This window comes from Chelon labrosus, assembly GCF_963514085.1.
Source record: "Chelon labrosus genome assembly, chromosome: 6".
Classification (NCBI taxonomy): Eukaryota; Metazoa; Chordata; class Actinopteri; order Mugiliformes; family Mugilidae; genus Chelon; species Chelon labrosus.
Genome location: NC_140342.1, coordinates 24,047,982 through 24,064,558, shown reverse-complemented (window position 1 = coordinate 24,064,558; position 16,577 = coordinate 24,047,982). Strand labels below are relative to the sequence as shown.

Genomic DNA, 16,577 nt, shown 5'->3' with positions numbered 1-16,577 from the left:
CCTCTTAAAATACAATTAAAACAATTGGTGTTTTATGATTATTGTGTTCAGCATTTGTTTAAAATCTTTTGTATTGTATTGTGTTGTACTGACACATGCTTAAATTATTTTTGACAGCACCATTTTAGTCACATGTGCTTAATTCAGTCTTCTTTAACAGCACCACAAACTACATCCTCCAGAATGACTATACAGTTGAATTACCACCTTTTTGACATTATATTTAAATGCATTTATTTTCTCTTTGTGTGTATGTAAATGTTTTTTTGCAAGTGAGTGTTTGTTATATTAAAATATTTCTAGTAATATATCTGTGCTATGAGAGGAAAATGTAAAATGTGTGGGGGGAAAAAACAAGGAAACTCCATTTCCCGTGGTGCATTTCGAGGGGGGCGTCGACTGCGCACGTGCGCGTACGCTGCACGCCGCACGCCGAATAGCGTGCATGAAGTGAAGTGTAAATAAGTCCTCAGTAATATTTCACTTTTCTGCCGCTCCCCCCTCGGTCCGGACGGACAAGCATGGCCACGGAGGAAGACGCCGCTCTGCTGTTTCTCATCTACCAGCACCTGAAGGTGAACGGGTACCTGAAAGCTGCCAAGGTGCTGGAGAAGCACGTCTCTCAGGTAAGAAGTAGTTTGCTCTAAATAAATTCCTCAGCACTCAAAGTCCTGACTCAGGGTACACCCCGACCTGTCTGACTCCTGTTAAATTTAAATTTAAACTCCTTATGACGGTGTTGTTTTTTTATTATTGCATTTTCCCGAGCCGACATCTTGCATGTTATATAATGACCTGAATTAAATATAAACGTGGTTTCAGTGTGTGTGTGTGTGTCTGCAGCATGTCAGTTTGTGTTAGTGTGTGTTGGAGCGTGTGGCTCCACGTTCAGACCTCCTCATGGTGAAAGAACATTTTGTTTCAGGAGCTGCATGGCCATAAAAAGAGGCCTGCTGCTGCACGCTGACCCCCCTCCATTCAAAACCTCATTAGGTTTTTATCGAATTTAGTGATAAAACGTGTTTTCTTTAATTTAAAATACCTCTTTACTGCTGTTAGTACTCGACTCACTACATATGTGTATTTATGAACTGATCATACTTGTTGACAACTGATTAATCAGTTAAGGTAAGAATGTAAAACTTCCAGGTTCTTAAAAAAAAATATTTAGTTCTTGTTATACTTTTATCTAGTACAATGATTTATGATGAATTCTGAAATTAAGTGTACATTAAATAGTAATTAGTTGAAAAGAAGTTGGCTAAAAATGTGTCACACAGAATTAGGTCCTACATTTATAAATAGTAACACAGACCAGGTCAGTTTTGCTCCGGGAGGATAAAAGACTGATTTTCTCATTAATTCCACCTCAAAAAATGTCAAATCATTATGCAAATGCAAAGTTAGGTTACAGCAAGACACACATTTCTGTCAAAGAATATTCTTTCAATCAAAACTAATTAAATCTGAGCTGGTTCAACACACCTGGAAGCATATTTCGTGTACATACATGCACTAAGAATGCTGTTTTCTAGGTTTTACTATGGAGTGACTTTGCGCAGTCACGAATTTCACAATTCAAGCTCATAGGCTGAAAGTTGCTGACAGAGCTTACGTAAAAGTGATCCTCAAACTGTAAACCTGTCTTTGTGCTATTTTAACACGGAGAGTACAATATTTCCTCATATTACTCGTTGAGTATGTTTTAAATGAATCCACATCTGCGAGCTTGTGGCATCAAAGTGGCAGCATTCCTAAGGCACAGGAAATTTGGTATTTCCTTTTCATCTCCCTTATTTTTTTTCTGTCTGGTCACGGGAATATTTTCGTTACAGATGTTCAAGGCATCACTAAATCTGTGGAAAACCTTCAGGACTAACTTGAAGCAAGTTTGAAATGTTTTTTTTTGTTGTTCGTGTGCAGGTGGAGACACCAGAGGAGAGCTCCAACCTACATGATATCTACACAGGATGGATGAAGTGAGTCAGACGTGTTACACACATACTGGATTTAGACGCACAGCCATGTAAACCTGTATATATGGCCCTGATTTGACCTTTAAAGTATAGGTGTGAACATACCCAGGACACATTGAGGAGGCATTTAGCTGATCCGGTCTCTGACCACATTTGGAAGTGGCCAGGGACACAGTTGACCACATTTCTTAGGTAGTGTGAACACACATCGAGTCCTGGGTCACATTAAAGACCACCTACTCAACAGGGATGCTCTTACATTAGGGTTCACGTTAAGATCTGAGTTTTGCACAGGTCCTCTAAAATAAAATGATAAACATTAGGGTGGACATCCATAAATAACTTGACGTGTGTACCAAAGTCATGATGCACACACAAAAAAACAGGTCTGTTCTTGGTTCTGAGACAGCAGTAGAGATCCATTAGAGACAGCCGCTGTTATAATATCCTACTGTAGCCCGAACGACTTTGGTGTTCATTTGCATCCAGAGAGTGAAACTGAGATCTGAGCTGAAGTGCTGGCTTGCAATCGAATTGTCCAGGACAGATGCAATAGCAAGGTCTGAAGAGAGTCTTAAAAGTGACCCGGGACACATTGTCTGTCCGCACTACCGAAGGAGCACAAGACCACACTGGGAAGCAATCTGAGTCAGATTTAGTTGTGTGATCACAGAATGCATCAAGGCCACATTGCCATTAACAGACCACCTACTCAGCTGATGTCGTCTTGTGTAAGCAGACTCATTGATTCAGAAAAAATAACAGCCACCCACATTTAACTGCTTCAAACAGCACAGCGGTGACAATACTGAGCTTATGGACGCTTCCGGGGTTCAATAATCTGAGCTTTGTGCAGGTCTCTAAAACAACTAGCATGAAAATAATGAATAACTAATAACCTAATGCGTGTGCTTTATGCTCCACAGTTTGTATCATGTCAAGGTGCACACACTGCTTTTCTTGGCTCTGAAACAACAGTAGACGGTTATTAATTGTTTTGAGACAACATCTGTTTGCACAGTATTGTTTGGCGCCACATATTATGTCTGTGGTTATTTGCATGCAGAGGGTGAAACAGTGATTGGATCTCATGTGGTGCACATGTTAATACCGGGTCTGAAAGCAACTAAATGAATAGGTTGTGACTGTGTGTGTGTTAGGGACTGCCTGGCCTCGTGCCCAGTGCATTCTGGGATGGGTTTCAAATCCCTGTGACCCTGATGAGGATTAAATGGGCAGCAGATAAATGACGTCAGCTCTCTGTCGTTCTCTAAAATTATACAAATCTAAGCAAGTAAATGAAGATATACGGTGTTAGCTTGATTATGAGAAAACCCAGAATCCAGATCCCACATTCATTTAGCTCGTCTAACGATATGTTCAGGTTTAGCTAATGCTTCCCTCACATTAGTCACTCACACATTCCCCTGTCAGACTCATTGTTTCCGCTCTGTTTCCACGGTAAAGATGTCGAAAGACACTCGTCAGGGATTTATTTCTTAAACGCTCCTCCAGGTTAAAGTAGGATTCTTAAATGGTGACGGTCTCTAAAAGACGAGGAGCGAAAGGTGGAAAGTTTACCACATAATCGCATAAATGTTTAGTGATTATTCTTGTTACGTATGCACCATTAAACCGATTTTAAACTAAAGCGACGCAACACCTTCATCATTTACCCAACGATACCGGCTCATCTTTCATCAGGTCAGTAAATCATACAACACCTGTTATTAGGTTTTATTTAATTACATGCATGATAGCTTAAAGTGATTCACATTAAACTGTATATTTATTTATGAAGGCGGCAAACAAATCACTAAAATACAAATACTGAATAGAGCATAAAATAAGATTAAATAAAACCTTTCAGTGAGGTTGAGTGAAAAGCAAGATTTAGCATCTACACTACTAACTCTACACAGTATTCAAATGCTATAGCATAGCTTTTCTGATTAGTTACACACAAGAAATATTGAGTGGCGCAATCAAACCTCCATCAAAAAATGAAATGAGTTCACTGCAGAGGAATAATTTCCCCATAAAGGATTAACAACGGTTAAATTAAAATAAATAAAAATGGTGCACTCGTATGTCAACTCATTTATTATGCCTACTGACCAGTTTGAGTATAATATATAATATACTGAAAACTCTCTGCTTAACATACACTCTTAATTATTACTCTATAAAATCTGCATTTTATAATGTAAAATAGGATTTGGTATTCTACTCTTTCGAGGTGAACATCTGCTGTTGTTGAATACGTAAGTAAATGTTTTTTAAAATGTATTTAGACCCAGTGATTGAGCCCATCTAGTCATGATTGTGATTATATGTATATATGTTTATATGTGTGTGTTGCAGGCTGTGTTCTTTGGCTCATCATGCCAAGCAGGAGACGGACGACTCCAACAGTTTGAACAAGGAAAGCATCAAACCAGAACCTGCCACCAGCGAAGAAGAGGAGGCTGCAGACACCAAGCTGTCCACCATGACAGGAGATGATGATAAGGAGGAGGCCAAACCTCCACCTGGTAAACTTTAGATCCGTCTATGTTTTTCTTCTCTTTAAATGTTTGTCTTGTTTCAAAGCTTGTTTTTAGAGATTTATTTCCTTCCTTTTCACATCGAACAGAGACAAGACATTAATAGTCCTTGTTATTCTGCACATTTTTTTTTTGACAGGAAATCTAATCTAATTATCTCAAACATATTTTCTCTCCTCTGTCTCAGAACCCAAGGTAGATGTTGTCGAGTCCTCAAACGCGAAGACAGAGTCTGAGGTTGTCTCTGTGCCGCTGCCGGACGCTGCGAACAAAGAGCAAACGACGAACTCAGGCAGCGAGAGCTCTGACTCCTCTGATAGTGACGAGGAGGACCGAGCGATAAAGGAGGAGGAGGAAATGAAAACGGAGCAAGAGGTACGCATGTATACTTAAGAATGGGGTTCTGGGTTAGGAATGAAAAGAAGGAATTTGAAAAGAAAAATTGAGGGTGCTGAAAGGAAAATGAGTTACGTTAACGAAGCTCTCGACCTTTGAGCATTAAACTCTTTGCTGTTGATGTGTCATGTTACTTTAGTGCAGTCATTTACCACAGTTACCAGATGTATTGATGTCTGCAGAAGTAAAAATGGGCATCCATCATACTTTTTTTTTTTTATTTCGTCAGTGCAAGAATGCACCCATCAGGCATAACATTATGACCACCTTCCTAATATTGTGTAGGGTCTCCCTTGTGCCTCCAAAACAGTTACGACTCATCAGAGAATGGACATGGGCCTTCTGAGGGTGTCCTGTGGTGTCTGGTAACAGGATGTTGTTAGTGGGAGGCCTTTGAGGGGAGGGGCCTCTGTGGATCATCCCACAGATACTTGATCAGTTTGGGATCTAGTGAATTTGGAGGCCAGGTCAACACCTTGTGCTGTTCTTCATGTTTATTGAGTTGTTCCTAAAGTGTTTTTGTGGCTGCATCCTGCTGGGGATGGCTGCTGCCATCAAGGAGTGTCATTACTATGGGGTGGGGATGCCTGGTCTGGTCTAGGTGGGTGCTACATGTCTAAGTAACATCCACACCAATGAATGCCAGGTCCAAAAGTTTCCCAGCAGAACACTGAATTGTCACAAGATGGTCGATGTTATCCACTGTCAGTGGTTTTAATGTTGTTGCTGGGTACACTCTTTGGTTTGGTAGGAATTAAACTGCTCTCAAATTTTAAACACAGTATTAAAGACCTCCTATAGTCACCAGTTCACCAGCTAAGGTTCCCCTAACCCCAACAAGTCCATGATGTTAACAGTGGTTCTGGACATTGTTGTTGCAGCAGGAGGAAACCGGTGCCAGCATGAAAACACACACATAGCTGTTGTCCAGTCACTGTAATAATGTGCTGAGAGATTGGACAGTAGCTGCAGTGTTAATATACGCTCCTGAGATACAACAGACACATTTCAGTCTCTGTTGTATCTGTTAGTTTGCTGTGCTGTTATTACTGCTGTGTGTGTGTGTTTAAGTCTCTTTTCTTTTATGCAGCCAGATAACGTTTGTTTGGACAGAGTCTCTGTGACAGGACCATAATCCCCTGAGACAAACTGTGTTTCTGTTCATTGTGATTCTGTCGTCTGCTGCTGGTTGTAGCCCTGATTACTCTGCTTTGTGTCAAAAGGAGTTACCACTGATTTTTATCTCTGCAAAGACGAGAGCAGCAGCAACACTGCAGATTTTAAAAAGGAGTTTAGTATCTTTTGTTCTGCTTCCTCAAATTAAATCTGTGCAGAGGACAGTGTCAGTTTGGCATCAAAGGTCTTAAAGCATTGTTTTTCAGGGAGACTTTTTCTTGTACTCGCTTTATGTATTAGAGTATTGGTTCCAATCAGCCATAACATTATGACAGTTGAAGTGATTATCTGATTATCACGGCTCCTGTCAGTGGGTGGGATATATTAGGCAGTAAGGAGGAGGGATGTCCAGATTTATTTATTTATTATCCCTCGATCTGATACTGATCTTTTTATATGACGTTTCAGACGATCCGAGTCCAGATGCGATCTTGAATAAACTCCTAAAGGCTGTTCTTATCTTACTTAAGTCCAGTAAATAGTGTTGTCAAATCTGATGTAGAGTCAAGATGGTAGGGAGGTTCCTCTTCTTCTTCTTCTACGCCACTAAAACCGAAGAAGAAGAAGAAATTGTGCCACTACTAGGGACGTGGTTTTTGTTTATGCCAGACCGAAAAAAAATAACTGCAAAAGATCAGGCTAGGCTGAAGCCTGATGCTGATCTCCAGCCACGATCGAGACGTCCCTAGCAGTAAGTGAACATTTTGTCTGTGTAGCTGCAGACCAGTCAGGTTGTCCCCTGTCCACTGATAACACCTCCTTCAATGGACATGTCAGCATCTAAACTGGGAGTGTGATGCCTTGGGTAGTGATCTGCTGGAACATCCTGAGGTTCTGTCATCCATGTGGATGATACTTTGACGGGAACCACCTAACTCAGCATTGCTGCAGACAATATACATGGAAACTTCATTTCCTGTTGGCAGCAGCCTCTTTCAGCAGGATGATGCTTCCTGCCACGAAGCAAAAATGGTCCAGGAATGATTTGAGGAACACAACAACAAGTTTAAGGCGTTGGCCTCCAAATTCCTCAGGTCTCAGTCCAATTTGTGGGATGCTGTCGGCAAACAACTCCAATCTACAGAAGCCCCACCGCACAACTTAAATGATTTAAAATGATCTGTTGCTAACATCTTGGAGCCAGATACCACAGCACACCTTCACAGGTCTAGAGGAGTCCATGCCTCAACAAGCCAAAAGTGGACCTGCACAATATTTATCAGGTGGTTGTAATATTATGGCTTTTTTCAGCTGTCCTTGTTTTTCTAACGTTCTGCTTGTACGTGTCTTGCAGTCGCCTCCTATTGAAGAGTCCACCGAGACACCAAACGAAGCAGAGACCCCCAGCTCGGCTCCTTCAGACACGATTCAAGACGGATCCGGCTCAGTCGATCCCAAACAACCTGCCTCTGATCAGGCTGAAGAACAACCGCTCGGCCCTGATCCTGCCGAGGCCTCCGGCTCAGACGGGGAGGGTGAGCTAAAGCAGGTTAGTGACCTGAGGCTGAAGCGCTGCCAAGGGTATCCTATTTATTCTAATGAGTTCTGGGTCAGTTTTCAACAAATTGAGGCTTTCTCTCACCACTTTTCAGCTCAGGTGAATAATTGTAGATTTTATTAATCAGAAGCATCCTGCTCCACCTCACTGCTCGGAAGGCTCCAGAAATGTTGATCATTTTTAACCAGAGCTCATAAAGAACTGGAGTTACAGTTGATTCCTGGCTGCGCTGAGCCTCCGTTCCCCTCTGCTCTGCTTCTCCACATCTGAAACCTATTTAGGACTGGGGCTGACTGAGATGCATTGTGTTGTTTAGCTTCCAGTAGGCAACACGGCAAGATGCATTTCTTCCCTGAGTCATAAAGATTTTCAGACCTCTCTGGAATGTGAAGGTTTATGATTGAATGTCGGTGTATTTGTTGCTGCTGTTGATTAGTTGAGGCAGAGAGGCCGTTTCTTTTTAGGCGACTCAGTTTTGTTTTAGTAAGTTGAACTTATATACTAAAGTGAAAAGTCAGTTTTGAATAAACGTTGTTCAAACAGAAAGATGCCAATAACTCCAGCCACAGCCTTTGGTCATTACAGCGACTTTATAGCCCTGCACTGTGGTACTTCCTGCACCGTTGACCTCTTTGGTGGCTTTTAATCTCCATCAGAGCCCGACGGGAAGAGAGATTGTTTTTCATCTTAATCTTCATCTGGATATTTTCACACCAACCTGATCATCAGATGAAACTGATCAGCATGATTCAGGAGAGGCCAGCTGTGTACAACGGTTTGTCGCTCTTCCTAGCTTCTCAGCTAATACTAGCTCTTCCCGTTTCACCTTTTGAACAATGACTACAGACTACTGCCACCTGCTGGTGTGAAGAGATATTTAATTTCATGCAGACACAGAATCTAGAGTAGCCTCTGTGATGTGTTCAAGTGCAGCTTTTTGCCCCAGACACGGGAGAGGCCTCTGTTGGCTGGAGTTCTTTGATGTCGTTGTTGGTGTGTTCAGGCCTTTAAAGATGATAAAGACGACTCTACTGTTGCTTCACAGTTTTATCTCCAAGTGCCACTCTAGACCTCATGAATATTTCTTGGTTTGTTAAACTTTCGCTTAGATCTGTGACATCGGTGAAAACACTTCAGCCTTGATCTTACATACATGTTGCAGCTATGTGCACGTAATTCATCTAAATTAATACCCACATTTGTCTGACTTTACTTTTATCGGCTCAAACTAAACCTGTGGATTGTTTTAACTGGACGTACACTCCCTCATTTTGACTTCTTTTTTTCGCCATGTGTCCCAGGGAATATGACAAAAATATGTTTTATTAAAGTAAATTACAGTTGTCCTGTAATTCATTCTGATCTAGGCGCCAGACAGAGTGGCAGCAGGTCACCAGTAGCTCTGTGATTCTTACCTTTTTAAGTTATTCTTGGTGTGTTCCTTTGAATTTTTTTTTTTTCTAACTTATCCTTACTTTTCTGTTTTTCATGGTTTTTGTCTTATATTTTATTTATTTATTTTATCTTTCCTTTTACTTGTGGTTCTTTATGTCCAACTAAGCTACTGTGACCAAGCAGTTTCGCTTGTGGATGATTAAAGTCCATCCAAGTCTAAAATTCATACAGGATAAAAATGAACGCTGTGTGTTTTTGTGTTTGCTGTAATGTCACCTGCTCTAATCAGTCTTCTTGCTTCTTTCTCAAGGAGCCACGAGCCGACCTGAACGCCACAGATGAAGCTCCTGCATCTGATCAAACTGAATCCACAGCTTTTCCCACTGAGGAGCCCGACGCGGCTGCAGAGGTACAGCATATATTAACGTTTATGTACATGTCTACTGAGAACCTGACTCAGGAACCTGTGTTTCAACCTTCGCTAGTCTCTAGATCATGTGACATTTTCAAAGCACCGTAACAAAAAAAAAACTAGGTCACCAGTAGCGCTGCTGGCAGCTTCACTTCAAAGTGTAGTTTGAAACTCTCTCTCCCAGTTTTTGTTTGACGTTGACGGACCGTGCAAAACCAGAGACTTTTAATTTAATAGTACAAAGGTATTTGCTGAAACTACTGATGAATAGTTTTCAGTTTTAATCCCTTCTATTACATTTTGCTCTCTTTAGGGCTGTAGGAATACAAAGCACTAGTGCAGCTCTCTGTATAGTTTTATAAGTTTGTTTTGAAGCGTTGCAGCTGACAACGCCTATAAATATATATGATTTTATTTAAATTTGACCTTTATCGTTCAAATTTGCAACCTGTTTTACTTTTTCAAGTTCCAAAACAGTTCGTTGAGCATGTTTGTGGTTTTTATTGTAATAAATAGTATATTTTTTCAAGTAGGATTTGTTGATTTTTGTGTATTTTTGGCCCCAATTTGTTGGTGAAGTAGGTTAAAGTGAAAAAATTAAATAATATCGGTGTAGCTGTGCTGGAAAAAAAAAAAAAGATGGTTAACATTTGTTTATAAAAAATGTCCAAAACCAGTTTTTACAAGAAAACAAATCAGAAAATCTTTAGGTGTCTTCACATCATTTGTTCCTCCTGCAGGAGCCGGTCCAGGAGGAGCCCCCCGCCTCAGACCTGACGGCCGAGGAGACCAATGAGAAGCTGGTGGAGAGTGAAGCCCCGCCCCCTGCAGGTATGAAGGACCAATCAGTGTTCAGCCAGCAGGTTGTTCTTTACCTGTTACGTATGGCGTCTCTCTCTCTCTCACTGCTCTGACAAGAATCACGAGCTGTTGTGAAGAAACCGCTCTGAGGCTTCAGACTGACCGCTTCCATTACGTCCTCCTCAAAGCTTCCTGTCGTTTATTATTAAAACAGGTAGAATACTTCTGAATCAGACAAGTCCAAGGTTTTAGACATTTTAAAGTTTATTGACCCGTTGCTGCACAGGAATAAAAAATTACTGCCAGGGAGTTTTACGTAAAATGGAACAAGATGTTAATGTTTTATTACTGTAACTGCCTCATTTTTTCCATTATTAGTTCATCTACAAATTATATTCCTGATTAATAGATTAATTCTTTAACAAATTACAAGAATGAGCCTGAAAACCAACAAGTAACAGTAAATTCTTATCGTTAAGAAGCAACATTGACAGATTTAAATGATTAATTATCAAAATAAAAGACCTATGTCATCTTTAAAATGTCTTTCATTAATATAAATTTTAGTTGTTTAGGTTAATGACCTTGAAGATAATCCAAACTCAAACAGTGAGCGAGTTTTCTCTTCAGCTCAGGACGAGGAGAACCGTAGCGTTTCCCTTTTTATTGGCAGAACTTCATCTGCAGCTGTTTAAGAGCTGAATGATTCGATCATTTCTCTTTGTTTGACGAAAAAGGGAAACAAAACAAAACTCAGTCAGACATAAAGTTGGAGGCTTTCACCTCGAGGCTCTCGAACTCGACGCCAAAACCTGTAAAGAGCTTGAAGGATTGTAGCCAGAGCCCAGAGAAACGGCTCTGGCAGGTCCGTCCGCAGGAGTTTAGTTTTCCACAGCGTCAGTCACTTGTGTAACTTCTCGGAGGGCTTTGTTGAGCTTGTCAGAGCTTGTTTAGAAAAGTGGAGCGGATGGCGGACGACTGGTCTGAGAATTACACTCATCTGGAGCGCAGTCGCCTCATTTACAGAACACGGGAAATTAATTCACGTCGCTGGGGCAGAAACTTGAGGTTTTCACAGCAGACACTTTGACTTGTCAAACACAGAGGTAACGTTAATGGAAAGAGGCTCGTTGATGTTATTGCTTCCACCTGCTAAGACCAGTCAAAATGTCTCTCCTGGGAAAAATTAAACGCTCTCCTGAAAATTAAACTATGGATGGATTTTCAACAGCTGCTTGAAAAATGGAGGCGCTCGTCCAACATGTAAGGAAAAATCTAAATGGGGACCGTTTATAATGTGTAATAATTTCAGTTGTGTGATTTTAATCCTGTGTGATTTGTGAAGTAACACTTAGACCATAAATTACCTCCAAAAACAGACGTCCTGTGATGAAACTAATCAGGTATGAATCAGCATTAATGTGATTTGGTGATTTTATTTGTGTCTTTTTGGACAGTTATTTGCGTCAAACAGATTTACCTTTAGCACTTGCATGGGACTAGTTTTACCTGCGGACGTCATGTTTTTATTTCTACAGAATCGAACATAGTGTTTTAGTTTTCCCAGTAATTAAGAACGAATAAAACTCAACGGTAACTGTTCATCTCTTTCAGACCCTGACTGTGACTCTGAAAATCCAAAAGAGGACGATGACGAGGAGGTAGAGGTATTTCTCCGTCATGTTAATGATAACAGCCATAAACTTAAGAGTTTCTTTAGATATTCGTCCAAGAACAGAGAGAGAATATAAACATAACAATCATGTGTGTGTCTCAGAGGACGGAGGGCAGCGACTCAACATCTGAAGAGAAGCCTGACGACCAAAAGGAAGCAGCTGAGCTCACCGTCGCTCCGTCAGGTAATTCTTTCTTTCAGCATATTCTACCAAAATACAGTTTTGTTATCGCTTAAGAGATGTGAGAATAAAGAGAGAAGGAGCGGACGTTTATACACTGATGCTAAATATTTTAACATGCCCCAAAATACCAAATCATTAGTGAAGAGATCAAGTAGGTGAAGGATGGATATTTATTGAGGAAACGCAAACATACAAGGTTAATAGTTTGGTGGTTAGAGCTCTGTTGATCTTTTCAAACGCTCTCCATGTTTCCATTCCTCCTGGAACCAGTGTCAGCTGATGTTGAACCCACGTAGAGCAAACACGAATGACGAGATCAAGTGTTTAGATGATCATTAGGAGCTGATCTGATTTCTGATCGTTACACCAAAGTCCAGTACTCAACTATTATCCTGGAAGAGAGCTGTGCAACTTGTTTTAATTTCAGAGACACAGTGGTTTGGTGTCACTTCACAGAACAAGGATATGAAGTTAAATAAAACTTTCCTTAATTAATAATCATACATACACTCACTGTAGCATCCTTTTCTGTTGTAGAAGAGAAACCAGCAGGCGCTGCAGAAGAACAAGAAGACCCAGACGTTTCCATCATCATCAACATCCAAGACACAGACGACGAAGCAGCTGAGCAGGAAACCGTCCCACTGCTCTCAGAGGACGCCGCCGACTCCTGCAAGGACTCCAAGAGTCCCAAGAAAAAGAAAAAGAAGAACAAGAAGGATGTGGAGACGCTCACCAGTGACACATCGATCACAGACACACCGAGCACCGATGCGTCCACCATAGACGCTCTGAGTGACACTCCTCTTAGCAGCAAGTCAGCCAGAAAGAAAAGGAGAGACAGAAAGAGACAGGAGGAGGAGGAGGATCAGAGGAAAGAGGAAGAAGAGGAGGAAGTGTCTCAAGAAGATCCGCCAGAGAAGAAGAAGAAGGCTAAGAAGAGGAGAAAGGAGCAAGAAGAGGTAGAAGAGAAGGAAGAGGAAACTCCTGTCACTCCTTCAGAAAACAAAATTAAAAAGAAGAAGAAGAAGTTTAAAGATGTGGAAGAGGAGCAGAGTGAGGCAGTAGGGGAAGGAGCGGCGGTGGTGGAGGAGAATCCTGAGAGTCCAGCAGAGATAACGGAGGAGAAGAAGAAGAAGAAGAAAAAGAGGAAGAGGGAAGGTCAGGATGAAGAGGAGCTGCAGTCTGAACAGGGACCAGCAGAGGGCGACGGACACACAGAAGAGCAAACAGAGGCCGCCGGTAAGGAGAGAGTAAATGTTAATAAGTGAACATGTTATGTCACAGAGCTTTGGCTTTTCATCGGTTTATCTTCACCTTTCTGTCCATAGATGAAAACTCTTCCCTGGCGTCCTCGGCCAAAAAGAAAAACCGCCTCAGAAAGAAGCTCAGCCTGAAGAAGAGACTGATGATGAGGAAGATGAAGAACATTCCTGCAGGACAGAACCTCGTAAGAAAAAAGAAGTGAGTATCTCTTCCTTATAACCTGCACATTGGTCACTGCTCGCTACAAGAACAGTGTTTAATTTGGGACCTCAACTCTAGTGGGAGATTTATAACGAGAGGTTTTAGGAAATGGCGTTTAATTAAATATTTAAATGAACAAATTGAAATTGGATTTTTCAAATCAAGACCGAGTTGAATCAGAAAGTCAAAAAAAAAAACAGCCCTAAAATCTAATCAGTTACCACATTGTCTTTTTAATCTAAAAGCAAAAACATTAGCAAATAATTCTTTAACTGCAGAATCTGATGAATAACAACCTCTATTTAAATGACCTGATCAATATCCTACAAGTTTAATTGACTTGAAGCTAAACTCTGATTAAAAACCTTTCCTTTAATTTATCTGGAGCAGTGTATTTACTCTTGTGTTTCCTCCAGACACAAACAGATCCAAGAGGAGACGTCTCAATCAAAGCCGACCAAAAGACCCCAAGCTGACCCGGGCCAGGAGGACGAAACACCAAAGAAGAAGAAAAGATCGAAAATCAACACCGAACACGAAGAGAACTCGTCGAAGGAGAACCAACCTCCCAGGACAAAGAAGGAGAAGAAGAGCTCGGTGAAGGCCGAGGATCAAAGTGCCAACGAGCCGAGTGCTGAGCCGCACGACGCCGAGTCGTCTACGCTTTCAAAGGAGAAGAAGAAGAAAAAGAAAATGAAGGCGCTGAAAGGTGAAGAGACGACGGAGAATTCAACTCCCGTCGCTGAGAGCCAGGACGCACCTGCGAAGAAAAAGAGTAAGATGTTTTTAACACTACTAACTTTATCTAGAGATGATGTTTACACTGGGAATCAAGTTTAAAGGACAGGTCCAATGTAAACACAGCAAATGAAAGCTGTTCTCAGATCATGTTGATAAGTAGTGAAGTATCAAACGACTCTGACTTTGTTCACAGAGAAGAACCGATTAAAGGACAAACTGGAAGAGGCAGAGCCGGCTGTAGACGTACACACTCCTCCAGCTGTTTCCATGGTGAGAAACACACCTGACCTGCACTGATGCTGCTCATGGCTGTATAACCTGTAACACATGATGTTATGTTCCCAGAAAAAGAAGAAATCCTCCAAAAAGAAGAAGAACTGATGAAATCTGGGTACGTAGCTTCTCAAGGTTTTCAATTAAACGCTGCTTTATGGCAAAGGAAGCAAAATATTTCAGATTTACTGATTAGCTGTGATTTTCTTCTTTTCTCTCAGTGTGTTTCCTGGTCACATGGAAGAGGAGGATTGTTGTATCTGGGACCTGAATGCCAAAAGTTATCAGACGTAACGTTGGTGTCTTTTCTCCTGATTATTATCGCTCTCATTAGATTTCTTTTTTTGTTTTTTCCTGACACTGTGAAATACAACAAGACATCTGCTACTACTGTGGTTTGTTTACAAGTTTAAACCTCGTCAGTAGATCAAGCTTCGCTAAAGACAGACCTGCTCATTTTTAACTGGATGCTCGGCGCATTGAAGCTTCATTACGTCAACTGGATATTGTTTGAAACTATTCAGAAAGTCTAACAGGTCCAAAAAACCAAAAGATATGTCACTCACTGTGATATAAAACCAAGTAAAGGCCGTGTTAGATGATTAATAGGTATTAATACACAGAGATGATCATTTCTACCATAGAGCGGCTCTGTCTTGCTGCAATCTGCCTTAAAAGTGATCAAACCTATAAAAGGAGATCTTTTTTTTATTATCATCTCAACAGTGAATGGCTGCGTTTACATGGACACTAATGATCAGATTAAAATCACCTCATAATCTGATCAGTATTAAAATATTAGCTCCTAATAACCACGTTACACTTGATCTGATGGTTTGTCTCTGATTAGATCTGATCCATTATTCTAAACATGAGGAACAGAAACATGGAGGAAGCAAAACAACCAGTGTTTGAAAAGATGAATGAAGCTGAAATCAATGTGAAATCTTGTCCATGTAAACGTAGCTGATGTCTTATCACTGAGATTAGGGCTGTTAACCAAACCTCAACTTCTGTTAAAGAACAAACTGTGATAGTTAAGTCTTGTCAGTGATGTCTTTAGAAACTGACAAATGTTTTTCTCATGTTTTTTTTTTTCTTGCTTTAAGGTAGAAAATGTAGTTTAGTTTATTTTTAGTTTAGTTTTGAGGAACTACTTCATGTCAAAGTGTTTACTTCTTTTCTTCTGTAAAGCTGTGAGGTTCTGGTTTATGTTTTGAACCATTAACTATGGACCTGATTGTTGTTAGTGACGTAAATTTTGTTTCTAACGACCAACACATTTACTTTTTTTTTGTTTTAATTTCCTTACTGTTATTATTGTGCTGTGTTCATGTCACATTAAAGTTACTGGTAAACCCAGAATCTGACTCTGTAATTACTTCATAAAGCAAACAGCGCCACCTGTCTGTCAGCATCTGTTTCTTTTTAAAGTGACGTAAATTAAAAGAATTGTTTCCATCTCTGCCTTAATCACAGATGAAAGAGCACATTTAACTTTTTTCTAAAAGTATAAGAAGAAATCTTTGAAACAAGATTTAAATATCAGTTTTTAAAAGCACATTTTAAAAGAACTTGCATGTTAAATTTATGTTTAGGAATCATTTTGACTTTATAGTTAAACTGAGTAACTTGCACTTTTACATTTTTGGGCTCTTAAAGAAACTTTTTAGAACCAGCTGCACATTAACATCTTTATCTGTTTAGCTGATCTATTTTAAGAATAAAGCGGTTAGTTAATAAAGTTTTTAGAGCTAATGTCACGCTGAATATATATTTTTTCTTTCAATCGGCTTCCTCTATTTTAATTCAACACATTTAATAAAGAATTATTTCCTTTTTCCTATTTCCTTTTTTTTTTGTATTTAAATGTTTAAAACCTCACGCTGATTTTGTCATTAAGCTTCAGAAAGAAAGAAATGTAAATGAAGTTTCCATTTGATGTCGATTTGTGAAGCTGAGATAAGTTTTCCAAACGTAAACTTTGACTCACCGGTCGTATGGAAGGTCTCCGTCACTCCAAAACACGACTTGTTT

At 40.3% G+C, this 16,577-nt stretch overlaps 1 protein-coding gene across 2 annotated transcripts; it reads left to right on the top strand.

Annotated features, from left to right (window-relative positions):
• The first annotated feature begins 438 nt into the window (after positions 1-438).
• On the top strand, positions 439-15,843 carry LOC311489852 (uncharacterized protein). 2 transcript variants are annotated; one of them, XM_084547165.1, is made up of 15 exons: positions 439-626; positions 1,924-1,979; positions 4,341-4,510; positions 4,710-4,897; positions 7,389-7,583; positions 9,298-9,396; positions 10,140-10,230; positions 11,815-11,861; positions 11,978-12,059; positions 12,597-13,301; positions 13,391-13,523; positions 13,943-14,301; positions 14,461-14,537; positions 14,613-14,658; positions 14,762-15,843. In XM_084547165.1, exons 1-14 carry the CDS (start codon positions 522-524, stop codon positions 14,646-14,648), a joined length of 2,343 nt encoding a protein of 780 aa, XP_084403291.1. In that variant the 5' UTR covers positions 439-521; the 3' UTR covers positions 14,649-14,658; positions 14,762-15,843. The 2 variants fall into 2 exon arrangements, with proteins under 2 accessions (XP_084403291.1, XP_084403290.1); XM_084547164.1 differs by having other exon boundaries at positions 440-626; positions 11,815-11,867; positions 14,762-15,842.
• Positions 15,844-16,577: the final 734 nt, after the last annotated feature.

Bases quoted from the DNA above. Each gene is read 5' to 3' on its own strand.
- LOC311489852 (XM_084547164.1), top strand. From the start codon at position 522: ATGGCCACGGAGGAAGACGCCGCTCTGCTGTTTCTCATCTACCAGCAC. The intron at 4,511-4,709 runs GTAAACTTTAGA...CCTCTGTCTCAG, and splicing joins GGAGGCCAAACCTCCACCTG to AACCCAAGGTAGATGTTGTC. The intron at 13,524-13,942 runs GTGAGTATCTCT...TGTTTCCTCCAG, and splicing joins AACCTCGTAAGAAAAAAGAA to ACACAAACAGATCCAAGAGG.